This window comes from Astyanax mexicanus, chromosome 6 (genome assembly GCF_023375975.1).
Source record: "Astyanax mexicanus isolate ESR-SI-001 chromosome 6, AstMex3_surface, whole genome shotgun sequence".
Classification (NCBI taxonomy): Eukaryota; Metazoa; Chordata; class Actinopteri; order Characiformes; family Acestrorhamphidae; genus Astyanax; species Astyanax mexicanus.
The window spans coordinates 55,372,771-55,400,682 of NC_064413.1; the positions used below are offsets into that span (position 1 = coordinate 55,372,771).

A 27,912-nucleotide genomic window follows, 5' to 3' on the forward strand; every position below is an offset into this window, starting at 1 on the left:
AATCCGGGTTAGCACCCAAACATCCCTTTCAGACAGCTTCCTCTTACAGCGTCCACAGTTAATCCTGTTGGATGTGGTTGCTCCTTCTTGGTGGTATGCTGACATTATCCTGGATACTGTGGCTCTTGATACATCACAAAGACTTGCTGTCTTGGTCACAGATGCTCCAGCAAGACGTGCACCAACAATTTGTCCTCTTTTGAACTCTGGTATGCCTCCCATAATGTTGTGTTCATTGCAATATTTAGAGCAGAACTGTGCTCTAACTGTACGTTCACACCGAACGCGATAAAATCGCTCTGTGTCGCCTGTCCAACAGGCGATGAGTCGCTTGGGGGCGTGTCTCACTCAGAACGAGCTGTCGCTGGTGAGCGTTTTCCTAACGGCACGTACAGAACAAAGGGGTTCAGCCTATCTACACAATTCCTAAACCATAAACAGTCGTACAGACGTTTCACAAACAATAAATCTTTATATATTTTATAACTACTATTAAGTACAATTATTTAACAAAAATATTTCATATTACAATAAATGGGTTTACTTAAATATAATACATTATTTTCCTTAATGTAGTAAATCATTCTCTTAATATATATTATATAATATAAATATATTTGTCCATAATTTAAAATATTGTTTACTTAATGTAATAAATAATTCCTTGGATGTAATTAATATGTTTACTTAAATATATTAAATAATCCTCTTGATTTAATAAACAGTCTTTCTCTTAATTTAATAAATAATTCCCTCAGTTTTAACTAAATCGTTCAAAATTCCATACCTCAGTTTGAATAAATCGTTGCGTTAAATGTATTAAATACTTTCTTCAGTTGTAATAAATCGTTATGTTAACTTTAATAAATAATTCCCTTTGTTTCAATAAAAGGTTCTGTTAATTAAAAAAATATTGCCTTAGTTGTCATAAATCTGTTAATTTAATAAATAATTTCCTCAGTTTTAATATATAGTTTTCTATTAAATAAGGTAATTCTGTAAGGATAGTACTATAGTGGGGTAGCCGCTGGTGTAGTGGAGTATTTTACCTCAGATCAGCTCAGTTCAGTTCTGTTCTCTCCGTTTTGCTGGCGGAATAAATCTTCAGTAGGAAGCGAAAATCAGAGCAGCGATTTCAGGCCGAACATTGGTAGTCGCCGCCGCGCGTCGCTGCTCATTTGCACAAAGTTAAGTTCTGGTCAACTCTCTCGCGTCGCTCAAACCGCCCGCTGCCTGTCGCCCAGTGTCGCTCGCTCTCATTGAAAATGAATGACTTCCGGCTGCTTTGTCGCTCGCGTCGCGTTCGGTGTGGACGCACGGTTACCCTGCTAACTGAACCTTCACACTCTGCTCTTACTGGTGCAATAATGTGCAATTAATGAAGATTGAACACCAGGCTGCTCCAATTTAGCCATGAAACCTAAAATCCCACACTAAAATGATGACAGGTGTTTCAGTTTCATTGTCCAACCCCTGTAGTTCATGCAGAAGGGCAGGAGATAGTAGATGAGTCCTGTGTGAGAGATCAGCTGTGTTTAAGAGTGAAGAGAATGAGGCGCCGGGTTTGATATTTACACGCCGTCTACCGCCTCTCTCCACCGTCTCTCTCCGCCGAGGCCTCCCTGATGACCAGCGGGAAAAAAGCAATAAACAGCCAGTCCTGCGCCGAGCCTTAAAGACACGCCCCCCAGACTCCGACAGGCAAATAACACACAGTCACCTTTCCGCTGCCTCCTAAAATGTGTTTACCGTGCCGGTGCGGTATTAAAAACCCAGCCGGAGCCCGTAATGAAAATGCCATAGGTGCGTATGCATGAGGGTCATGTGATCCGGATGACGGCTCAATCTTCCCAACCGCGGCGATAAGGTCTGCGGAGGCGGTTCTCTGATTATTTATCATCAGCTGCACATCCTGTTCCCCTCCACTCTCATATTTCTGTCCCTCCAGTGACTTAAAGTGATATATCACCCCTAAAAACACTCTCACTGCCCACAGAGAAAAGAGAGAGAGAGAGTGAACAGAACAGAAGTCAGAGAATGCTAATTACTGACCTCCTGGATGAGTTCTTCATGCCCTTTTGGAGTAATTTTGTTCGGTCGGCCGGTCACTCCTGGGAAGGTTCACCAGTGTTCCATGTTTTCTCCATTATTGAATAATAGCTATCACTGTGGTTCTCTGGAGTCCCAAAGCTTTAACAAATGACTTTATATTCTTTCCTAAACTGATAGATGATCAATTTGAGATCTTTTATCTGCTTCGTGTTCTCAGACAGGTTCTATTTAAGTGATTCATTGATTCTACAGGTCTGGCACTAATCAGGCCTGGTTGTGGTTAGTAGTGAAATTGAACTCAGCTTTCGCAAAAATTGTGAAATTCATGGGTGGCAAACACTTTGGATATTTTTTTGTTCTTTAATAAGTGCTTTTTATATGTACCCCGGTTATATTTTGTCGGATATTAATGTTTGTTTGATAATCTGAAAAAAGTTTGTATGACAAATGAAATCTGTAAGGGGGCAAATACTTTTTTAACACCACTGTAAATGCTCTCACATGTGTTTCCACTAAAGAATTCAAAGAGAGAGATTTTATATAAAAAGAGATGAAGAGATTTTATTGTCATTTCACATCACATGTGGTACACGTGGTATATGAGGTGAAACAATATTGTAATTCCCACTCTCCAGTTTCACACAAAGAGCAAAAATAGATAAAAATAGATCAACATAAAGATAAAATAAAGTACAATAAAAAATCAAATAAAATACAGCTCTTGAAAAAATAAGAAACTACTTAAAAATGATGAGTTTCTTTGATTTTACCAAATTGAAAACCTCTGGAATATAATCAAGAGGAAGGTGGATGATCACAAACCATCAAACCACCAAACTGAACTGCTTGAATTTTTACACCAGGAGTAAAGCAGCATAAAGTTATCCAAAAGCAGTGTGTAAGACTGGTGGAGGAGAACATGATGCCAAGATGCATAAAAAAAAAACTGTGATTAAAAACCACCAGGGTTATTCCACCAAATATTGATTATTTCTGAATTCTTAAAACTTTATGAATATGAACTTGTTTTCTTTGTATTATTTGAGGTCTGAAAGCTCTGCATCTTTTTCTTATTTCAGACATTTCTCATTTTCTGTAAATAAATGCTCTAAATGAGAATATTTTTATTTGGAATTTGGGAGAAATGTTGTCTGTAGTTTATAGAATAAAACAACAATGTTCATTTTACTCAAACATAAACCTATAAATAGCAAAATCAGAGAAACTGATTCAGAAACTGAAGTGCTCTCCTCAATTTTTCTTATGCTGTATACAAAATATAAAGATATCAAGATAAATACAACATATAAAGGAGGAGTAGGGAAGTATGTGTAGCTCAATAAATATGAACAGGATTTCCCATATCATTTTAAATGTATAATAATTTATGTATTACATTGTTCCTTATATAAGTTTTTTTTTTAATCTTCCTTCTGAATAGGACTACAGTTAAACAGAGGGTCTGTACCTGCTCAGGTGATCAGCAGCACTGAGGGGGCTGTTCTTCTCCAGAGTCTCCAGGACGCCTCCGCCCCCCTCCCTCAGCCATCTGCTCCTCTCTGTCAGCAGAACGCTGCGTATGTCCCCCATAAGAACCTGGACTTTCAGAGAATAATCAGTATCAACCCCGACACACTCCATTAACCAATAAAACGAGCGGCACGCTGAGCTGTTCTTACCCACAATCCTCTGCGTGAAACACTTACTGAATTGGCACAAAAGCTGAGGGTAAGAGGTGGCAGCACCGGAGTAGTGGTGCATTTATACAACTATTTAGATATACAGCTCTGTAAATACAAAAATAAGAGAGCACTTAAAAATGATGAATTTCTTTGATTTTACCAAATTGAAAACCTCTGGAATATAATCAAGAGGAAGATGGATGATCACAAACCATCAAACCACCAAACTGAACTGCTTGAATTGATTTTTGCACCAGGAGTAAAGCAGCGTAAAGTTATCCAAAAGCAGTGTGTAAGACTGGTGGAGGAGAACATGATGCCAAGATGCATGAAAAAAAACTGTGATTAAAAACCAACCAGGGTTATTCCACCAAATATTGATTTCTGAACTCTTAAAACTTTATGAATATGAACTTGTTTTCTTTGCATCATTTGAAAGCTCTGCGTCTTTTTTTTTTGTTGTTATTTCATCCATTTCCCATTTTCTGCAAATAAATAAATTCTCTAAACGACAATATTTAATTTGTAATTTTTATTTGTAATCGGACACTCAGAGCAGCCTATACCTTTAGTATTTTAATCAGGACACACAAAGAAAACTATATATATATATATATATATATATACAAAAATGTAAACTGTTTTTTATCTAAATAAATAAAAAGTTGTTTAGTGCAAAATAGCTACTTAGTAAAAATGTAAAATAAATAAAGTAAAATAAAAACTATATAAAGTAGTGCGCACACCATACCTAGCTTTAGTTTGAGTAAAGCAGGCAGTTTCACACTGTTTTTTCTGTGGACACTTTTGAGTCTTTATTTACTGATATTATTTGGTTTAAGAAACATCATATAAATATGTTTGAAGCACTAAAGGTAAATAATATTGGTTGAGGAAGGAGATTTTTCACTTTTTCACTTTTTTAGGTGTTTTTCTCTCAATGGGTTTCTTGTAGATTTAGCTTTACCGCACTGGCGTGTCATCACTATTTTTAGAAAGAGTAAGCTCCGCCCTTTCTAACCATATATGGATTATGTTTATGTGTGAAGGGATTCCTGAGTAATTAAGCTGAGAACACAAGGTGAGATTTAGGTGCTTTATTTCTTTATTTCCATGCTTGTCTTGTAAACGGCATCCAAGGAGGCTGGTTAAAATCATTCAGCACAACCAGTAAAGTCACAGAAGTGAAGTCTCTTATTGAGCCTCCGGAGACTCCTCAGCCAATCCTGAGAGACGGTATCAGACTGACTGATCTGCTCAGTGCTTCAATCTAAAATGTATTTCATGGTGTAATCAGATAACTCAGACGCTCTGCTGCAGTGAGGTAATCACACACAGGTGTAGCGGTGAACATCACAACAGCAGCGTCCTGAAGGCTGGGAGACGCTTCTCTGAGGCTGAGAGCTGATAAGCTCGTCAGTAAGTGTGTTGCAGGGTGTTGCAGGCTGTACTGAAGAAATCTGCGGGTTCGAACCGAAGATTACTCGTCTCCTCGCTGCAGGACGCCGAGCTCTCAGCCCGGGAACACACACATCTCACACACACTTCCTGATTATATCAGTGTGAACGACTGGAGAAGAGTCTTCCAGGTCAACTTTTCTCATTACCATCAAACTACATCACCCTCACAGAGAACTACAACAACTTAGCGATGCTCAGATCAGCATCAGAACCAAACAAAACCAACATCAAAAAAGGTTGGGTCTAAAAAAAATTAAAGAGCGCCTAAAAATGATGAGTTCCTTTGATTTTACCAAATTGAAAACCAAAAAGAAGATGAATGATCACAAGCCAACAAACCAAACTGAACTGCTTGCATTTTTGCACCAGGAGTAAAGCAGCATAAAGTTATCCAAAAGCAGTGTGTAAGACTGGTGGAGGAGGAGAACATGATGCCAAGATACATGGAAAAAACTGTGATTAAAAACCAACCAGGGTTATTCCACCAAATATTGATTTCTGAACTCTTCAAAAAAGATTGGAAAGCTTTCAGACCTCAAATAAGGCAAAGAAAACAAGGTATATTTTTAGTCTTTTGTCAATGTTAATTTGACATTTCTCATTTTCTGTAAATAAATGCTCTAAATGAGAATATTTTTATTTGGAATTTTGGAAAAAATGTTGTCTGTAGTTTATAGAATAAAACAACAATGTTCATTTTATTCACCATGTTCTGACATCCTTTGGTGCAGTTTTTTTGTTGTTGGTGAAGAAGGTGATGTTTATACACGTATCAATGTGAGGCGTTTTTAAGAAAAAGATTCGTTCACATCACACACAGATACAGATCACTTACATTTGTGAATGTGAACCATCAAGATAGACAAATCCAATCAGAGCTAAAAAAAAATCAGATTTGAGCAAAGTGGCTTGTAATGTAAACGTAGCCTATGTTAATAACAATGTATTCATTTAACTATCCAGATTAAAGATTTATCCAGTAATCATAATGTGGTGTATACTAGCATATTAGTTAGTTTAATTCTATTAAACTGACTTTCGCTATTATTTTATTAGATATGGTATAATGCTGACTGATATAAAAGACAAAGTAAGATAAGCATCCAGGCCACTGTTGTCTGTAGCCATTTAAATTGATGTGTTGTAGCTGCTTATTAATGGCTTTACAGCCTAGTTAATAGCCGTGTATAAACTCCTTTATAAACCCCTTATAAACTTCTTTAAAAATCAATTTATAAGGAAACCTTATTTTAAAGTGGTAGCATATTATTATGTGTTTTTTTCTGGACTACAATTCATAAACACTGCAACTGCATGTTTTTTTTTATTATAATTTATTATGTTTTTAATATCCCTCATATGCAGTGCAGGAGTAAGCAGAGCAGAACAGGTCAGTAAAAAAGTGGTGTTTTAGGAGAAAATATGTATTTTTATGATAAATTAATGGTAAAATGAGGTTTTGTGTCAGTTGTAGTCACTCTTAGATCAGTGCCTCAGAAAATTAGAATATTATATAATAAGACCAATTGGTACTTTTGGCAGTGTGGGCAGTGTGCCAAATCCTGCTGGAAAATGAAATCCACATCTCCATAAATGTTGTCAGTAGCAGAGGTTCAGCATGAAGTGCTGTAAGATATTCTGGGACATGACTCTCCAAGACTATTAAGTAGGTAGTTAAGTAGGTGGGTAAGTAGGTAGGTAAGTAAGTAGGTGGGTAGGTAAGTAGGTAGGTAAGTAAGTAGGTGGGTAAGTAGGTAAGGTAAGTAAGTAGGTAGGTAAGTAAGTAGGTGGGTAAGTAGGTAAGGTAAGTATGTAGGTAGGTAAGTAGGTAGGTAGGTAATAAGTAGGTAGGTAGGTAAGTAGAATGTAAGTAGGTAGGTAGGTAGGTATGCAAGTAGGTAGGTACGCAAGTAGGTAGGTAGGTGGGTAGGTAGGTAGGTAGGTAGGTAGATAAGTACAAAGGTAGGTAGGTAAGTAAGTAGGTGGGTAGGTACGTAAGTGGGTAAGTAGGTAGGTAAATAGGTAAGCAGGTAGGTGGGTAGGTAAGTAAGTAGGTAGGTAGGTAGATAAGTACAAAGGTAGGTAGGTAAGTAAGTAGGTAGGTAGGTACGTAAGTGGGTAAGTAGGTAGGTAAATAGGTAAGCAGGTAGGTGGGTAGGTAAGTAGGTAGGTAAATAGGTAGGTGGGTAGGTAGGTAAGTAGGTATGTAGGTAGGTGGGTAGGTAGGTAAGTAGGTATGTAGGTAGGTAGGTAGGTAGGTATGTACGTAGTTAGGTACCTCATTTATCCCGAGGGACATTTTTGACATTTATGATTAGTTGATATAAAGAAAAAATGTGAAAAGAAGAAAACACTCAAGTTTGAAAAAGAAGCAATATACATTTTATTGTGCGATATACATATATATATATACATTTACATATGTACAGTATAATACAGCAGTATTTAAACATGGAAAAATCTGAATTGCACAGCAACAGGACAGGCCACTGCGGCTCGGTTCCGTGGCCCCAGGTCAAGTATATCTTTGGCTTTGGTGAAGAAGAGCTGATGTGCCGCGGTTTATTCAGAGTACCACAGTATAAATATGGCTTACTGAAGTTTCCGGCGGCTCCAGCGGGGCTGAGGATACGCCGCAAATCCTTTTATCATAGAGAGAAAGGAAAGGGCGAGAGGAGAGAGTGCTACATTTACCCCAATAAACACTTTTACCTACTGCTGCTGCTGCTGCTGCTGCTGCTGTCTGTGGGTGAACCTCGTTAGCTTTCCGCTAACCCTCATTATTACAGAGCAGCAGCGCTACTGAGGAACAGCGATGGAGAGAATACAGACGGAGGAGATGAATAAACAGAGAGAACAGAGGAGCTGGAGAGGCTGGAGATCAGGGTGGAGGAGGGAGGAATAATACTATCGCTTTAATAACAAGTTAGAATTAAATCCGAACAAACACAGTTTAAATTAAGGTATATGGATAAAAGTAATAGCAAACCAATACATTATACCTATTATACATTATACCATTATACCTACATTATAGCTTTTCCAATACTTTTGTCCAATAAAGGGCTCTATATAAGTCATCTTTAGATTAGCCAATAACCATGCACAGTGCCGCTTAATTAAGGGCGTTTCAGTATGTCTTTGCTATCGTACAACTTGCGTGGCTCGAAGAGAACACAAAAGGCATGTACTAATTCTCTTAAATAATTATGGGTGTATTTTGGGCATAACGTGAAATAAACCAATCAGTACGTCACTTGTCATTTCCTTTAAAGGTCTGATTCCACTAGAATCCAATTTTTCTTGTTCTCTATGCAATACTATAGGTCTCTTTGAGTTGTATATTGTCGCTGTCCTGTAAAAAAAAACACTTATCTCCATTTTTGTCGATTTTTAGTGTACTACATTTGAACAATTTACACTGTGCCAAAATTTCTTGATGCACAGACCAATAGAAACTCTTCAAAATGACCTGAAATAAACTTTTTTTTACATTGACTTCCATTGAAAGTTTACAAGGTTTTTCTCTCTCCTGTAAAGTTGCTGTTTTGGAGATACTTGTACTACTTTTTCATTGGACAGTGACGATATGCATGCTAGAGCATTAGCAGCTATAGCTAATGAGAAGCTAACAGCTCTGTTTACAGCTTCTGTTAGCTATCTTGTGTAAGTAACTGTAGGTTTAAATAGGATCTCCGGTTGATTCTGTGTTTTACCAAGACTTTAAATATACACTAGGGAAGCACGGTTTGACAGGGTTGCACAACTCGACAGAACACCGGTCAAAAACGGGCGCCGTTCGGATCAGATTTTATGATATAGAGCGAATTTCTGAAGCTTTGACGTGGTGAAACTGCCCAAGCACTGAATCACCAAGTCAACTTAAGAAGTTTAAGGGTTAACTTAATCTTTCACTCAATGTTATATCTTTATAACTGAGGCTGTATCTCTGAAAACATTTAGTCCTTTAAGTTTTAAAGCTGTAAAATTGTCAGTAGGGGGGAAGGCAGCAGGTAGGCGTTCTCTGCTGCAGTGCTGTTAGGTTAGCCAATCAGAGGCAATCTATTTGCATGTACACTGTAAAACCGGATAAGTTGAATTTACTTAAAACATTTGAGGAAACCTTTTGCCTTAAGAAAGTTAAGTAATGGGTAATGAAAATTTAAGATAGCATAACTTAGAACATCAATTTATTACAACTAAAGGGGAAGTTGATTTATTTCTAATGTTCAGCTAACTCAAAATTGTTGAGTATTGATTAGAAATGTCCAATTTTATGTAAAACAGACTTAAATCATTTGAGTTTAATGAATGAATATTCATGAGCAAGAACCAAATCCTGTGTTTCTTCAGAGACCACTTATTCAGTGAACTAAAGCAGGGCTGAATAGAAACACCTGAGCGTTTTTTTTATACTAGAGTCACAAATAGACATTTTAAAATGAATTGGAGACCTTTAATTAATCATGGGTGTACTGTGTATTATTTGTCATTCCCTTTAAGAGCCGGACGAGCTCTGACTTTGGCAGATATCTATTTAAGCAGCGCAGGCTGAAGGCGTGTATGGTGGTATTGTGTTGGTGTGAGCAGCGCTGATATAATATCACTGTTATATCTGTTAACAGAATCGCTGTTAGATTCTAAAATAGGCCTTTGGTTCACACACCCGTGGGGTCTACACTGCAGAGGGTTAGATTATCAAAGGGATAATCTACTCAGAGTACGGACCCCCGCAACCTCCAACCATTACAGAGCCAGTTCAGTCCCTCTGGCACCAAGCAGGGAAAGAGTCCCCCCAATTACCCTCCAAACCCTCGGGCCTGGAGAGCTGAAGAGAGAGAGAGCGCTAAAGAGAGAGTGAAAGAGAGAGAGAGAACGAGAGAGTGAAGGGAAGTGTGCAAGCGAGGGAGAGTTACATAGTACTGATAAGGCAAGGAAAACTGTCTTATACAGCTCTGGAATAAATGAAGAGATCACTTTGGTTTCTGAATCAGTTTTAGGGCCACGCCCCTAAACCCATACATAACCCGGGGCTTTTTTTTTAGTCTTTTAGTTAGCTAAAACCAGGAGGTTTAGAGCCCCTTTATTAAAGCACCTGAATGCTGCTTTTGGATATAATATTCAGTTCTAAATGAGTTTCAGTTTCTGAATCAGTTTCTCTGATTTTCTGACTATTTATAGGTTTATGTTTGTTCTATAAACTACAGGTATTGTCATTTTGAGGATTTATTTGCAGAAAATGAAAAAGGGCTTAAATAACAAAAAAAGGAAACAGAGCTTTCAGACCTCAAATAAAGCAAAGAAAACAAGTTCATATTCATAAAGTTTTAAGAGTTTAAAAATCAATATTTGGTGGAATAATCCTGGTGGCTTTGAATCACAGTTTTTTTTTCATGCATCTTAGCAAGTTCGTCTTCTCCACCAGTCTTACACACTGCTTTTGGATAACTTTATGCTGCTTTACTCCTGGTGCAAAAATTCAAGCAGTTCAGTTTGGTGGTTTGATGGCTTGTGATCATCCATCTTCCTCTTGATTATATTCCAGAGGTTTTCAATTTGGTAAAATCAAAGAAACTCATCATTTTTAGGTGCTCTCTTATTTCTTCCAGAGCTGTATGTGCATTAAACTGTTAATAGCGAGGTGTTGTTGTAAATGGGATGTATAAGAATGCATCCGCTAATGGTGCCGCCATCTAGCGGCAGCAGAGCTACACTGCAGGCTAACCAGGACATTAAAACACAATGAGAGAACATCATACTGAACACAGAGCAACCCTCCTTTAGATTTTATATAGATATAGATATATACACCAATAAATATCTATAAACATCCTTCTGCATCATCTTCACACTTACTGGGATGGAAAAATACATTTTTCTGCTTCATTCGCTCGAGTTTCTGATCTGTAACACTTCAAAAACACACTAAGGAGTGTAAAAAGCATCATTTTAAGATTTAAAAAATCATAAAACAATAGTAGAAATAAGAGAAAAAAATAAAATACCCATAATATTGTTGCATCATTTCAAGTCACAGGCTATAGAGTGTAATGCTGGCTGGTTTATGTCTGTTCAGATTGCTTGATTTAATTTTACTGATCTATAGGCGAGTCATTAGCTTGATTTAGAGGGCGTGTCAGTGTGTCTTTGCTATCGTAACGACGGGAAAAGTACACCATGCACAGCTCGAAACGCACAAAAGGCTATAGTCTTGTAATAATTCTCTTAATTAATCATGAGTGTGTTTAATTTTGGGCGTAATGTGAAAAATGAAACCAATCAGAATGTCACATGATCACCCTTTCCTTTAAGAACCAGGTGAGCTCTGACTTTGGCGAATTGCTATTTGAACGGCGCAGGTAACTGGACGTGTCCAATGCTTTGTCAATGAAAAAACTGAGCTGCTCGTTTATGCTTGTTCATTCTGTTAATTGTTGATGTAAAAAAGTTTGCTCACGCTATGGGTTTGTGCACTGCCAATATAGCAATGAACGTCTGACTGTTGACTGTTGGCGTCTGTCTAGGTTGTATTCAGTCAGTGGAGCTCCTGTGTTTTCTGTTACCAAGATAAACAAGCAAAACTCCAGAAATGTACCTGAACACACCTCATTTCATAACCAGAACACCACGCCCATCGGTGTAGATATATTCAGAAAAACAGTTGCTATTTAAACGATGCATGAGGAATGGGTAAAAATAGGCTGTTGTTTTTTGATTGGTTGTTGTATATCTGCTGATCTGCATATGGTAATTATCTGACCCTGCCCCTAAACCCATACATCACATCACCCAGTGCCATTTTTATTTTTAGCTTTTTGCAAAATTGAGCTAAAAGTGTGGAGTCAGCTAAGATAAGGGGGTTTAGTGCCCCTTTAACCTCCTAGGACCTGGTGTCCACATGGTTGGACATTACATTTTAAGTTTTAAGTCTAGAGCACAACAGTAAATTTTGCTGTACAAGAGCCTGGTGTCCTCTTATGAGGCCATTATAGTGTCACCTAGTGGTGGCAGAAGAGTTTTGTTCAGAAATGAATGTAAATGAACAATAAATACAGTAACTGTTTACGTTTTTTACTTTATGTCTTCTTTATATCACTTTCTACTTTTGTTTTGCACAAAATCATTTCTAATTGCAATTTCATTGTGTTCTATAAAAATATATAAAACTTAAGTCCTCATATGTGGACATAATGTTTTTTCTCAGAAACTACATCATGTAGTTTTTACATCATCTTTGTTTTTACACGGATCAGGTGCCAATTAGCCCAAATTAGCACAAAGATAAATAAAAAATGCATGCTTAAGAGATTAAAGTACGTGAATGCTTCTTTTGGATATAATATTGCTGCCTAAGTGTACTGTAATGTAAGTGATTCAGATCAGTTTTTTTTTATGCATGAAAATGAATCAGATTTGAACCAGTTTGACGCCGTAATGTGAACGCAGCTCGGGCTCGTTTATATGGAGTTAATAAGCTGGGTGGTACACGCTGACGACGTGCAGCTATATCTCCTCATTAGCAGATTAAGCAGGCTGTGACTGTAGTATCTAATGAGATCTTCGGTTTGGACAGAAAGACCATGCTGTTTCTCTCCCTCTCTTTTATTCTCTCTCTCTTTCCCCCTCTCGCGCTCTTTTGTTTTCTGTCAGCCGCCTGCCTGGCTGTTGCCTCCTCTCGCGCTGTGTGTTCCCCGACTATACGCTAACACGCTAAATCAGATAAACATGTCACGACAGCCCACGGAACATCTCCGGAGATAAGCAGCAACAACAACGACGAAAAAACATCGAGAGAACAAAGCGAAACCCAAACAGACAACAACCAGCCAGCTCCTCTGAAGTGGAAAAGTGAGAGCGAGGGAGGAGAGGAGAGGGGAAGGACGTAGAAGAAGAAAATGATGGCGATCAGCTTCAGCGGAGGTGGAAGAGTGACAATGTGACCTTAAAGCGATACTTCGGTTTAAAACCTGAAATACACAGTGGTCTACTATAGCTAAAATACCTGAAATACAGTTAATTAGACAAGAGAAATTTGGTATCTGAAGTTTGCTTCTAGTTAGCAGTTAGCATTTAGCCAAGGCTTATAGACAATCGTGTGCTATAAACCAAAACTAAATTCACTAAAAGAGCCAATCTGTGCTGAATTTATCCTTTTATACATGTTTGTCATGTTGCTCAATGTTTAGCAGCACTACAGTTCCCAGAATTCCTTGCACAAATTCGTCAACCAACCACTAGATGCTCAAAAAGCAATTCAAGGGTGCGTTTCCCAAAAACACATACATAGCTAATTTGAACTTCAATTTGAGAATTGCATAATATTGCATAATATAAATCATCGTAAAGATACACAGTGTTTCCCAAAGCTGTAGTTCCACTGAATGTTCAAAACGACTGTATAAACTACAGTTATAGACCTGTGGCTATATGCTTCTGGTGACGTAGAATGATGATATATATCGATGACATTGTCACATCGAATTTGATCCCATATAGAAAATAAATAGATGCGAATGTATTTAAAAAGAAAAAACATATTTTTTATATATATATATTTTAAAACTAAACAATGTATTTGATATGAATCGATAAATATGGTTTTTAAATGATTTTTCTGGTTTAATTTAAACGAACCAATAAGCTCACATTGTTTAAAAACAGCTGATTCATTTTATTTGTATTATTATTGTTATTTTATTTTAAATATTCTTTCCAATTGCAATGTCTAAACACATTTTTAAATAATAATTTAGAGTTCACTATTCTGGTGCAAATAGTGTCATTGCACCATGATATTAATGCCATAAAATGGTCTTAAAATAACTCATAAAATCATTTTTTTATTATTATTATATATTATCAATTATTGGTATTGTAAGAGGCCTACCTATATATTTCTTTTCTGTATGGGATATTTCTTGCGCACATGAATTGAATTATTATTATGCTATAACCCATGTGTGCCCATATGGAAAAACTATATTTTGCACTGTGTAAAATTGGCCAAACATCTGTGAATAATATAGAGCATTTTAAGAGTTAGAGTAAACACTGAAATATGGGAAAAGCCATTCTATAAAAGTGTGATTGATTAGAAACTATGGGAGAAAATTCCACCACATTTTAGATCATAGGATGGGAAGCAAAAAGAGGAGCAAGCTCTCAGAACTACAAGTCCCAGAAGCCCCAGCTCTGATTAGTGCTAATAGCATACAAATACAGAAGATGCTAACTGGTGTACATAGACTTCCATTACTTGATAGCAACATTATCCCTATAAAAGGATATAGGCAAACTTCAGATACCAAACATTACCTGGCTGATTGAATACTTTAGGGGTAAGATGTGTGGAACTGGGGTTATTTTTGATTTTTGATGAACTATCGCTTTAATATATGGTTGAAAAAGTGTGATGACATAAAAGAGAGAGAGAGAAAAAGAGAGCGAGGACATTTCTCCTGAACCCCGCTGAGAAGAAGGGGGACAGACTCATCAATAATGCCGCAGGTAAGTGGAACTCAAGGTCACACACACACACACACACACACAGTAGGATTCTTCCCACGCATTCACATCAACACACACACACACACACACACCGTGTTTCCATTTGTGACAGTTCCACGGCTTCTGGGTGTGTAAAGGGATGGCAGCCTGGTCCAGGGGGTCAAAGGTCACGGCATAAAGTCCAGTCCCTGTGTTCTGGCTGACTGGCAGGGTCGCCCTCCTCCAGCCGCTATCTCCTCCACCCAACCAGAGAAAGAGAGCGAGAAAGAGAGAGAAAGAGAGAGTGAGGGTGAATTTCTCTCTGCCTTTCAGAATTCCACCACGGCTCCGGTTCAGTCCGTTTTCGGATTTTTAACCAATCCAAAGCCAATCCAGGCTTTACTGTTCTCCAGCTCTGACTGCAGGTCTCTCGCCCACTCCCTCACTCCTCTCCCTCCTCTACATACGTGGAGGGAAACCAGCCCACCTGCAGAAAAAAGAGAGAGAAATAGAGAGAGAGAGAGAGAGAGATTAGCTAAGAGAACTCTACCTGCCTACCTACATACCAATAAACTACTCTACTTTGCAATCTACCTACCCATCTATCTACCTACCAACCAACCTACCAATTAACCATCCTACCAAGCAATCATTCTACCTACCAACCTAACTAACTATCTACCAACCCACCAACCAACCAATCACTCTACCTACCAACCAACCTACCAACCAATCACTCTACCTACCAACCAACCTATCCACCTCTCTACTTTTCAACCTACCAATCTACCTACCAACCAACCTACCAATATACCTGCCAACCAACCTACCTACCAACCAACTTACCAATCAATCTATCCTTCGACCAAACAACCATTCAACCTACACGTCTACCTAGCTACTTAGCTACTATCTACCTACCAACCATCCAACCAACCAACCAACCAATATACCTACCAACCTAACCAGTCAATCTACTAACCTACTCACCAATCTACCTACCAACTAATCAACCAGTAAATCAATCTACCTACTTTCCTACCAAACTCTATACCTACCAACTTACCTACAAACCAATCAACCTACCTACCAACCTATCAAATCTACCTACCATCTAACCAACCAATCTGCCTACCAACTTACCTACATAACAATAAACCAACCTACCCACCAACCAACCAATCAACCAACCTACCAACCTTCTTAGCTATTTTCCTATCAACCTACCTACCAACTTACCTACATACCCATAAACAAAACTACCCACCAGTGTACCTACATACAATCAGCCAACCTACATACAAACCTACCAACCAACCAATAAATCAATCGACCTACTTTTCCAATTACCTACCTACATACCAGCCAATAGACTGGTGTGCCTACCTCCCATCCAATGACCAACCATATTACCAATTTACTGTATTTACCTACCAACCAATCTACCAATTAACCAACCTACTGTATTTACCTACCAACCAACCAACCAATCTACCAATTAACCAACCTACTGTATTTACCTACCAACCAACCAATCTACCAATTAACCAACCTACTGTATTTACCTACCAACCAACCAACCAATCTACCAATTAACCAACCTACTGTATTTACCTACCAAACAACCAACCAATCTACCAATTAACCAACCTACTGTATTTACCTACCAACCAACCAATCTACCAATTAACCAACCTACTGTATTTACCTACCAACCAACCAATCTACCAATTAACCAACCTACTGTATTTACCTACCAAACAACCAACCAATCTACCAATTAACCAACCTACTGTATCTACCTACCAACCAACCAACCAACCAATCTACCAATTAACCAACCTACTGTATCTACCAACCAACCAACCAACCAACCAATCTACCAATTAACCAACCTACTGTATCTACCTACCAACCAACCAACCAATCTACCAATTAACCAACCTACTGTATCTACCTACCAACCAACCAACCAATCTACCAATTAACCAACCTACTGTATCTACCTACCAACCAACCAACCAATCTACCTACCTATCTACAAACCAATCAACCAACCAACCAGCCTACCTATGCACCTACCGATCAACCTACCCTCCTACCTATCTACATATCTATTTATCTGATCCATTTACTATCGACCAACCAACCATTCAGCCTACCCACTGACCCGTCTAGCTTTCAATCTATCTAAACTGTAGAGAGTGTCAGACAGATTCTCAGACTGACCCTGCCGTTGACCTCTCCTCTCCACCAGCCGTTAGCTCCTGATTTGGTGTAGATCTTCACCATGTCTCCCTCCTGCAGAGAGAGCTCCCGCGTGTCTCTGGAGCAGAAATCATAACGAGCGATCGCCACGCCGATCACCTTCGGAGCGAACACTGAAACACAACACACACACACACACACACAACAGAGGAGAACATCAGCCTGGATACAATACACACACACCAATACACACTTACACACACACACACAGAGGAGAACATCAGCCTGGACACAGCACACACTTATACAATGAAAAAGACAATAACACCACTGTGATGATGACCATAATGATGATGATGATGATGATGATGATGATGATGATGAAACACTAGATATTAATGTGGTTTTATATCACATTCACAGACAAAACAATTACGCACAGAGAAGTTGATTGTGTGAATGTAGTGATGATATATTAAAAGTGATTACAGTATTAGAGCGAAAGGATATTAAAGTTTACTGTACTGCAACTAAAAGTAGGCTTTAGTTCCCTTTTGGAGCCTCTATCCTGGATACAATATGACATTGAGATGGTTGGGTATGAAATATCAAAGTCTGTCGACTGGGGAAAATGTCTTTAAAAGCATCAAAGAAGCATTTAAAATCAGTCTGAGATCTTTCACCAGGAGGTACACTACCCAAAAGTATCCTCCAAAAGCAAGACCCAGATGAGAGATTTCAGAAGCAAAAGACTTTAGCAGCAAAATAACCACAAACATCCACACTTTTTTTTTAATCCAAATGCAAATAATTTTTTAATAACTGCAAAGAATAATAAAGTAACCACTCTTTTGAAAAAGAAGTTTACTTAAGAGCACTAAAAGTATGTTTAAATTAAGTAAAGAGTAATACTCGCACATGTTCTATTTAATATACCTAAAGAAAATATACATTAAATATACCTTCTGTGTATTTCCATAAAATGTGTTTTTAAGCATATATACTTTAACTATTTTTAAAATTATATAAAAAAAACTCATACCTAAATTTACTCGTGTTCACAGAAGATATACGAAAAAAAACACTCAAAAGAGCAACTTAATGCTTTTAAATGTAGCTCTATTACAATTGAAATGTACTTAAGTTGCCAAAAGTTGTTTCAAAGTAGTACATTTAGTATGTGTTTAAGTACGTATTATTTTAATGTTGAAAGTATGTATTTTTCCACGTTAAGTATACTTTTTAAAAATATACTTAAATGCACTTTATAGTATATATTTAATATATATATTTCTGTTTTAAATTTGCAACGTTCACTTTTTTTCTTCTGGTTGCAGATTTTGTTAATTTTGTTTGGCACAAACAAACTTTTACATTTTAAAAATTACATTCAAGTGTTTGATTTGAACATGGTGAGACTGGTGAAACAATACTCAGCCTCCCTATGAATATTGGGGCCTTTTGATGCTCTTTACTCAGAAAAATCCTAGATCCGCTATTGGACCACACTATTTACATATCTGCATAAACAATAAATGCATGCCGAGCTTTGAAGAGGACCAGGATGCCCTATTTTTATTGTCAGTAATTGTAGATAATGAGTTTTCTATGCTTTGATTGTGATGTATTCAGTCCGTATCGTCCAGACCTCTATAAACACAGACAGACAGTTTATCCAGACTTTGGGCTGCAGACTCTCCAGCCCTCCCCAGAGAGAGCGTAATCACTGCTGCTCTCTCCAGCGTTATCCCGCCGCTGCATATCCACTCCACACCAGCCTTCCTGCCAAATCTGGGCCACGGCCAATCAGAGCTGAGAGCTGTTTTGATTATGGAGGGAGACGAGTCAACAGCGCTAAGCTGCTCTCATTTACCCGCTTAATTACATCACCACTCAAGAGTTCTCCCACCAGCACCACCAACACCACACAAAGAGAGATATATACAGAAGTTTGGACACACCTTCTCTTTTTTAATGCATTTTCTTTATTTTCATGACTATTTACATTGTAGATTCTCACTGAAGCATCAAAACTATGAATGAACACAAAAAAATGAGCTGTCCTCCACAGTCACCGGACCTGAACCCAATCCTGATTTAAGGTTTGGGGTGAGCTGGAGCACAGAGTGAAGAAGACAAAGGAGCAACAAGTGCTAATAAACACCTCTGGGAACTCCTTCCTTCCTTCCTTCAAGACTGTTGGAAAACTTTCATCTCATTTCAGGTGGCCACCTCTTAAAGCTCATTGAGAGAATGATGCTAAGAGTGTGCAAAGCAGTAATCAGAGCAAATGGGGGCTATTTTGAAGAAACTAGAATATAAAACATGTTTTTTTTAGTTATTTCACCTTTTTTTATTAAGTACATAAAACTCCACATGTGTTCATTCATAGTTTTGATGCTTCAGTGAGAATCTACAATGTAAATTGTCATGAAAATATAAAGAAGACGCATTGAAAAAGAGAGAGAAGGTGTGTCCAAACTTTTGGCCTCTACTGTATATACTGTGGAAAAAAGTATCAGGACACTCAGATGCTCATCTCTCCTCAGTTCTTCTGAAATTAAGGGTAGTAAAAAGAGTTTATGTTATGTTTGCTTTTGTTGGAGTAACTGTCTCTACTGTCCAGAGAAGACGTTTTATTAGAAGAGCCATAATGAGGTCAAGACGTTGGTCCCCAACTCCCTAACTCAACCCATCTGTATCTACCTACCAACTGACCAATCAATCAATCAATCAATTTACCAAATTAAAAACCTCTATAATATAATCAAGAGGAAGATGGATGATCACAAACCATCAAACCACCAAACTGAACTGCTTGAATTTTTGCACCAGGAGTAAAGCAGCATAAAGTTATCCAAAAGCAGTGTGTAAGACTGGTGGAGGAGAACATGATGCTAAGATGCATAAAAAAACTGTGATTAAAAACCAGGTTTATTCCACCAAATATTGATTATTTATTGATTAACTCTTAAAACTTTATGAATATGAACTTGTTTTATTTGTATTATTTGAGGTCTGAAAGCTCTGCATCTTTTTTGTTATTTCAGTAATTTCTCATTTTCTGTAAATAAATGCTCTAAATGAGAATATTTTTATTTGGAATTTGGGAGAAATGTTGTCTGTAGTTTATAGAATAAAACAACGATGTTCATTTTACTCAAACATAAACCTATAAATAGCTAAATCAGAGAAACTGATTCAGAAACTGAAGTGCTCTCTTTATTTTTTCCAGAGCTGTATGTATGCCTACACACTGTGGCCAAAATTATAGGGACACTCAGATGCTCATCTCTCCTCAGTTCTTCTGAAATTAAGGGTATTAAAGAGAGTTTATGTTATGTTTGCTTTTGTTGGAGTAACTGTCTCTACTGTCCAGAGAAGATGTTTAACTAGAGGAGCTACAATAAGGTCAGGATGTTGGTTCCAAAAGTATTGAATAGAGCTACAGACTAACCAATATATCTATGTGCCTATCTACCAACTAACTAAGCAATTAATCAATCAATCAATCAATTAATCTACCTACTTACCCACCTACTTATCTACCTATAAAGCAACAGATGAATCCCTCTTTAACTAATCCACACCTGAATTAGGAATGATGCCCACAGGTTCACCTTTATTTATATGCTTCAGGGTGTCCTAATGTATTGGCAATACTTCTCTCTTCTCTACAGGAATTAGACAAGCTGTGTTTGTGCGTTTGCACATCTGTGTCAGCAATGGGTACAACTTAAACAAGCTGAATTTAGCGTTCATTAGAAGGGATGTTCACAAACATTTAGAAATATAGTATATAGATGATATAGTGTGTATATGCACAGTGTGTGTGTGTGTGTGTGTGTGTGTGTGTGTGTGTGTGTTTGATGTGTGTAAGCAGGAAGGACATCTCTTCAGGTGTCTGTGAACATGTTCCCAGACAAGCTGTTACACACACACACACACACACACTATGATGTGAAACTTTGAAAAACTTCATTAGCAGACTGATCACTATGTTGTTTTAACAGCTGTCAATCACTGTCTCATACACACTGACACCAGTACACAAACACACACAAACACACACACACATACACACACACACACACACAGACAGATGAAGGAGGATGGGAAAACACAGAAGCTCAGCAGGCATATCCTACACTCTCAATGATAAAGATGCTTTATATGCACTATATGGGGAATAGATGGGACCCATGTGAGATTAAGCACATTGGTTAGGGTGTTAAAGTGTAAAGAACCTAAAATTAGGTAAAGAAGGACCTTCAGACCTATTAATGGTGGTTTGTTGAGCTGAAAATTGTTCCTCTAAGGCATCACACCAAGAGCCATTCAAAGCAGCTTTTACGGTTGAGAGAGTAGAGCATTAAAGCAACACTTCTTTAAAAACAAAAATAAAACACTGACCAATCAATTTAGGCTGTGTTAGATTTGCACTGGAGCTGTGAGTTATACCTAGAGTCAACCCTAGCTGTACATGGAGCTGTTCCTAGAGTCATACTTAGAGTTGCCTCTAGAGTCATCCCTTGCCATCCCTAGAGTCAAACCTAGAATCGTCCTTAATGTCATCCCTAGAGTCCCCTTTAGAATCAATCGTCTATCTACTTTAATTCCTAGAATCATCCCTAGAGTTGTCCTTAATGTCATCCCTAGAGTTGTACCTGGACTCATTCATAGTGTGGTCTTTAGAGTCGTCTCTCTGGTTTAATTCCTAGAATCACCCCTAGAATCAGCTCTCTAGCTTTATTCCTAGAATCACCCCTAGAGTTAGCTTTAGAATCTTCTCTCTAGCTTCATTCCTAGAATCACCCCTAGAGTTAGCTTTAGAATCTTCTCTCTAGCTTCATTCCTAGAATCACCCCTAGAGTTAGCTTTAGAATCTTCTCTCTAGCTTCATTCCTAGAATCACCCCTAGAGTCAGCTCTCTAGCTTTATTCCTAGAATCACCCCTAGAGTTAGCTTTAGAATCTTCTCTCTAGCTTCATTCCTAGAATCACCCCTAGAGTTAGCTTTAGAATCTTCTCTCTAGCTTCATTCCTAGAATCACCCCTAGAGTCAGCTCTCTCGCTTTATTCCTAGAATCACCCCTAGAGTCAGCTCTCTAGCTTCATTCCTAGAATCACCCCTAGAGTTAGCTTTAGAATCTTCTCTCTAGCTTCATTCCTAGAATCACCCCTAGAGTCAGCTCTCTAGCTTTATTTCTATAATCACCCCTAGAGTCGTCTTTATAGTCGTCTCCCTAGCTTCATTCCTAGAATCATCCGTAGAGTCGTCTCTCTAGTTACACTCTTAGAATCACCCCTAGAGTCAGCTTTAGAGTCGTCTCTCTAGCTTTATTCCTAGAATCATCCGTAGAGTCGTCTCTCTAGCTACACTCTTAGAATCACCCCTAGAGTCGTCTCTCGAGCTTCATTTCTAGAATCACCCCTAGAGTTGTCTTTGTAGCCGTCTCCCTAGCTTAATTCCTAGAATCACCCCTAGAGTCGTCTCCCTAGCTTCATTCCTAGAATCATCCGTAGAGTCGTCTCTCTAGTTACACTCCTAGAATCACCCCTAGAGTTGTCTTTATAGTCGTCTCCCTAGCTTAATTCCTAGAATCACCCCTAGAGTCGTCTCCCTAGCTTCATTCCTAGAATCATCCGTAGAGTCGTCTCTCTAGTTACACTCCTAGAATCACCCCTAGAGTTGTCTTTATAGTCGTCTCCCTAGCTTAATTCCTAGAATCACCCCTAGAGTTGTCTTTATAGTCGTCTCCCTAGCTTAATTCCTAGAATCACCCCTAGAGTCGTCTCCCTAGCTTCATTCCTAGAATCATCCGTAGAGTCGTCTCTCTAGTTACACTCTTAGAATCACCCCTAGAGTCAGCTTTAGAGTCGTCTCTCTAGCTTTATTCCTAGAATCACCCCTAGAGTCGTCTCTCGAGCTTCATTCCTAGAATCACCCCTAGAGTCGTCTCTCTAGCTTAATTCCTAAAATCACCCCTAGAGTTGTCTTTATAGTCGTCTCCCTAGCTTAATTCCTAGAATCACCCCTAGAGTCGTCTCTCTAGCTTAATTCCTAGAATCACTCCTAGAGTTGTCTTTATAGTCGTCTCCCTAGCTTAATTCCTAGAATCACCCCTAGAGTCGTCTCTCTAGCTTAATTCCTAGAATCACCCCTAGAGTCGTCTCTCTAGCTTAATTCCTAGAATCACCTCTAGAGTTGTCTTTATAGTCGTCTCCCTAGCTTAATTCCTAGAATCACCCCTAGAGTCGTCTCTCTAGCTTTATTCCTAGAATCACCCCTAGAGTCGTCTCTCGAGCTTCATTCCTAGAATCACCCCTAGAGTCGTCTCTCTAGCTTAATTCCTAAAATCACCCCTAGAGTTGTCTTTATAGTCGTCTCCCTAGCTTAATTCCTAGAATCACCCCTAGAGTCGTCTCTCTAGCTTAATTCCTAGAATCACTCCTAGAGTTGTCTTTATAGTCGTCTCCCTAGCTTAATTCCTAGAATCACCCCTAGAGTCGTCTCTCTAGCTTAATTCCTAGAATCACCCCTAGAGTCGTCTCTCTAGCTTAATTCCTAGAATCACCTCTAGAGTTGTCTTTATAGTCGTCTCCCTAGCTTAATTCCTAGAATCACCCCTAGAGTCGTCTCTCTAGCTTAATTCCTAGAATCACTCCTAGAGTTGTCTTTATAGTCGTCTCCCTAGCGTAATTCCTAGAATCACCCCTAGAGTCGTCTCTCTAGCTTAATTCCTAGAATCACCCCTAGAGTCGTCTCTCTAGCTTAATTCCTAGAATCACCCCTAGAGTTGTCTTTATAGTCGTCTCCCTAGCTTAATTCCTAGAATCACCCCTAGAGTCGTCTCTCTAGCTTAATTCCTAGAATCACCCCTAGAGTTGTCTTTATAGTCGTCTCCCTAGCTTAATTCCTAGAATCACCCCTAGAGTCGTCTCTCTAGCTTAATTCCTAGAATCACCCCTAGAGTCGTCTCTCTAGCTTAATTCCTAGAATCACTCCTAGAGTTGTCTTTATAGTCGTCTCCCTAGCTTAATTCCTAGAATCACCCCTAGAGTCGTCTCTCTAGCTTAATTCCTAGAATCACTCCTAGAGTTGTCTTTATAGTCGTCTCCCTAGCTTAATTCCTAGAATCACCCCTAGAGTCGTCTCTCTAGCTTAATTCCTAGAATCACCCCTAGAGTCGTCTCTCTAGCTTAATTCCTAGAATCACCCCTAGAGTTGTCTTTATAGTCGTCTCCCTAGCTTAATTCCTAGAATCACCCCTAGAGTCGTCTCTCTAGCTTAATTCCTAGAATCACCCCTAGAGTTGTCTTTATAGTCGTCTCCCTAGCTTAATTCCTAGAATCACCCCTAGAGTCGTCTCCCTAGCTTAATTCCTAGAATCACCCCTAGAGTCGTCTCTCTAGCTTAATTCCTAGAATCACCCCTAGAGTCGTCTCTCTAGCTTAATTCCTAGAATCACCTCTAGAGTTGTCTTTATAGTCGTCTCCCTAGCTTAATTCCTAGAATCACCCCTAGAGTCGTCTCTCTAGCTTAATTCCTAGAATCACCCCTAGAGTCGTCTCTCTAGCTTAATTCCTAGAATCACTCCTAGAGTTGTCTTTATAGTCGTCTCCCTAGCGTAATTCCTAGAATCACCCCTAGAGTCGTCTCTCTAGCTTAATTCCTAGAATCACCCCTAGAGTCGTCTCTCTAGCTTAATTCCTAAAATCACCCCTAGAGTTGTCTTTATAGTCGTCTCCCTAGCTTAATTCCTAGAATCACCCCTAGAGTCGTCTCTCTAGCTTAATTCCTAGAATCACTCCTAGAGTCGTCTCTCTAGCTTAATTCCTAGAATCACCTCTAGAGTTGTCTTTATAGTCGTCTCCCTAGCTTAATTCCTAGAATCACCCCTAGAGTCGTCTCTCTAGCTTAATTCCTAGAATCACCCCTAGAGTCGTCTCTCTAGCTTAATTCCTAGAATCACCCCTAGAGTTGTCTTTATAGTCGTCTCCCTAGCTTAATTCCTAGAATCACCCCTAGAGTCGTCTCTCTAGCTTAATTCCTAGAATCACCCCTAGAGTTGTCTTTATAGTCGTCTCCCTAGCTTAATTCCTAGAATCACCCCTAGAGTCGTCTCTCTAGCTTAATTCCTAGAATCACCCCTAGAGTCGTCTCTCTAGCTTAATTCCTAGAATCACTCCTAGAGTTGTCTTTATAGTCGTCTCCCTAGCTTAATTCCTAGAATCACCCCTAGAGTCGTCTCTCTAGCTTAATTCCTAGAATCACTCCTAGAGTTGTCTTTATAGTCGTCTCCCTAGCTTAATTCCTAGAATCACCCCTAGAGTCGTCTCTCTAGCTTAATTCCTAGAATCACCCCTAGAGTCGTCTCTCTAGCTTAATTCCTAGAATCACCCCTAGAGTTGTCTTTATAGTCGTCTCCCTAGCTTAATTCCTAGAATCACCCCTAGAGTCGTCTCTCTAGCTTAATTCCTAGAATCACCCCTAGAGTTGTCTTTATAGTCGTCTCCCTAGCTTAATTCCTAGAATCACCCCTAGAGTCGTCTCCCTAGCTTAATTCCTAGAATCACCCCTAGAGTCGTCTCTCTAGCTTAATTCCTAGAATCACCCCTAGAGTCGTCTCTCTAGCTTAATTCCTAGAATCACCTCTAGAGTTGTCTTTATAGTCGTCTCCCTAGCTTAATTCCTAGAATCACCCCTAGAGTCGTCTCTCTAGCTTAATTCCTAGAATCACCCCTAGAGTCGTCTCTCTAGCTTAATTCCTAGAATCACTCCTAGAGTTGTCTTTATAGTCGTCTCCCTAGCGTAATTCCTAGAATCACCCCTAGAGTCGTCTCTCTAGCTTAATTCCTAGAATCACCCCTAGAGTCGTCTCTCTAGCTTAATTCCTAAAATCACCCCTAGAGTTGTCTTTATAGTCGTCTCCCTAGCTTAATTCCTAGAATCACCCCTAGAGTCGTCTCTCTAGCTTAATTCCTAGAATCACTCCTAGAGTTGTCTTTATAGTCGTCTCCCTAGCTTAATTCCTAGAATCACCCCTAGAGTCGTCTCTCTAGCTTAATTCCTAGAATCACCCCTAGAGTCGTCTCTCTAGCTTAATTCCTAGAATCACCCCTAGAGTTGTCTTTATAGTCGTCTCCCTAGCTTAATTCCTAGAATCACCCCTAGAGTCGTCTCTCTAGCTTAATTCCTAGAATCACCCCTAGAGTTGTCTTTATAGTCGTCTCCCTAGCTTAATTCCTAGAATCACCCCTAGAGTCGTCTCTCTAGCTTAATTCCTAGAATCACCCCTAGAGTCGTCTCTCTAGCTTAATTCCTAGAATCACCCCTAGAGTTGTCTTTATAGTCGTCTCCCTAGCTTAATTCCTAGAATCACCCCTAGAGTCGTCTCTCTAGCTTAATTCCTAGAATCACCCCTAGAGTTGTCTTTATAGTCGTCTCCCTAGCTTAATTCCTAGAATCACCCCTAGAGTCGTCTCTCTAGCTTAATTCCTAGAATCACCCCTAGAGTCGTCTTTATAGTCACCTCTCCAGCTTAATTTAAAGAATCATCTTTGGTGCTGTTTAAGCTAAGTCCAAAGTGTGTTTCCTATAGTCATACCTAACCGTCCTTAATGTCGTTGCTAGATCTTTACCTAGAGTTGTCCTCAGTGTCATCTTAAAAATCCCTAGAGTCATACTAGGGATCACATCTCTCTCTCACATCTCTCTTGATGTGTCCCTAGAGTCACACTTAAAGCCTTTTTAAGTGTCATCCCTAGGGTCATCCTTAGTGTTTTTTTCATAATCTTTACTGGTAATATACTGTCTGCATTAGCCTCATAGCTCCAGTGTAAAACTAAAGAAACCCCATTGGACTTAATTGGATTTTTGGCTGAAGTGTTGCTTTAATAGGCACAGGAATGAATGGAGTATTGAAGCAGTACCAGTACCTGACCAGAAGGGGGCAGAGGAGGGAGGAATAAAGCTGCAGCCGACGGGAGTTACAAAAGAAAGACCGCAGAGCAATGGGGCTGTAGCAGGAGCAGGGCGAGCGAGAGAGAGAGAGAGAGAGATACAAAGATAAAGAGCGCGATAAAGAGAGAGAGAGAGAGAGATACAGAGAAAGATACAGAAATAAAGAGCGAGAGAGAGAGAGATACAGAGAAAGATACAGAAATAAAGAGCGAGAGAGAGAGAGAGATACAGAGAGAGAGAGAGAGACAGAGAGAGAGAGAGACAGAGAGAGAGAGAGAGAGAGAGAGAGAGAGAGAGAGGTGGGTTTCATTAAAAAGCTGAGGCAATGCAAAGCAGGTAACAGGGGTGATTCTGAAATGAACTCCAGATGAGCAACGTATCAAAAGTATCAAAAAGTCATAATAAAAAAACACTTTTTTGCATTTTTTTCTTTTACAGTTTTAACTGCTAATTGTTTACCTACATCAGAATTGTTTTTACTGTAAATGTTTTTTTATAGTTAAGTTTGTTTTAAATTATATTGATATGAACTTAAAAACTATTATTACTTCAATTTTTTCTTAGATTTTTTTCTTAGCTTCACCCTTTATTTATCTGCATAAAAATGACTAATGACTTATGTCATGTTTTACCTGCATGTTACTGTATTTTATCTGTTCATTTTGTTCATTTTTAAACTTTTTAACCTGTGATGGTGAACACAGACTGATCCGGACCTCTCTGGGTTTTATATCACTTCTTTTTACTTCCTCTATTTAAGAAGCATAAAATATCTGAGGGATGACTATTTCTGTATAATCAATCCAAGTAAACATAACCTCAGAGGAACTGAACACAAATCTAAAATTAGAAGATCCCCAGAGATCCACAGAGCCCGGCTTTAAATGCTAATGTATGTAGAAGTAAACCACCCACACCCTCATATCTCCCACCACCTCAGACTATAATACAGATATATATAATATATAATATAATATATTATATAATATAATACAGCAGGATTCAGCAGCGGTCAGGTGTCATTTCTGTTTCTCTTATTATTAATGTTTTTACTTTT

At 38.7% G+C, this 27,912-nt stretch overlaps 1 protein-coding gene and 1 long non-coding RNA gene across 4 annotated transcripts in view; one reads left to right on the forward strand and one right to left on the reverse strand.

The window, feature by feature from the left end:
* Positions 1–27,912, reverse strand: part of LOC103022015 (guanine nucleotide exchange factor VAV3) — a 228,910-nt gene that overhangs the window by 41,466 nt on the left and 159,532 nt on the right. Inside the window, exons 26-28 of one of the 3 annotated variants that reach the window (XR_007439653.1) lie at positions 26,831–26,911; positions 16,911–17,062; positions 8,679–15,168 (exon numbers count right to left, since the gene is read on the reverse strand). Coding sequence is in view for 2 of the 3 variants with exons in the window: in XM_049480877.1 (XP_049336834.1) it covers positions 15,124–15,168; positions 16,911–17,062; positions 26,831–26,911 (278 nt within the window). In the remaining variant the exon portion in view is untranslated. Of the gene's footprint in view, positions 1–7,554; positions 15,169–16,910; positions 17,063–26,830; positions 26,912–27,912 lie in introns of those variants that run through there. The other 2 variants (XM_049480877.1, XM_049480878.1) reach the window with 2 other exon arrangements.
* LOC125802528 (uncharacterized) lies at positions 6,959–7,429 on the forward strand. The gene is made up of 3 exons (XR_007439663.1): positions 6,959–7,117; positions 7,186–7,237; positions 7,342–7,429. It is a non-coding gene; the product is annotated as an uncharacterized LOC125802528 (long non-coding RNA).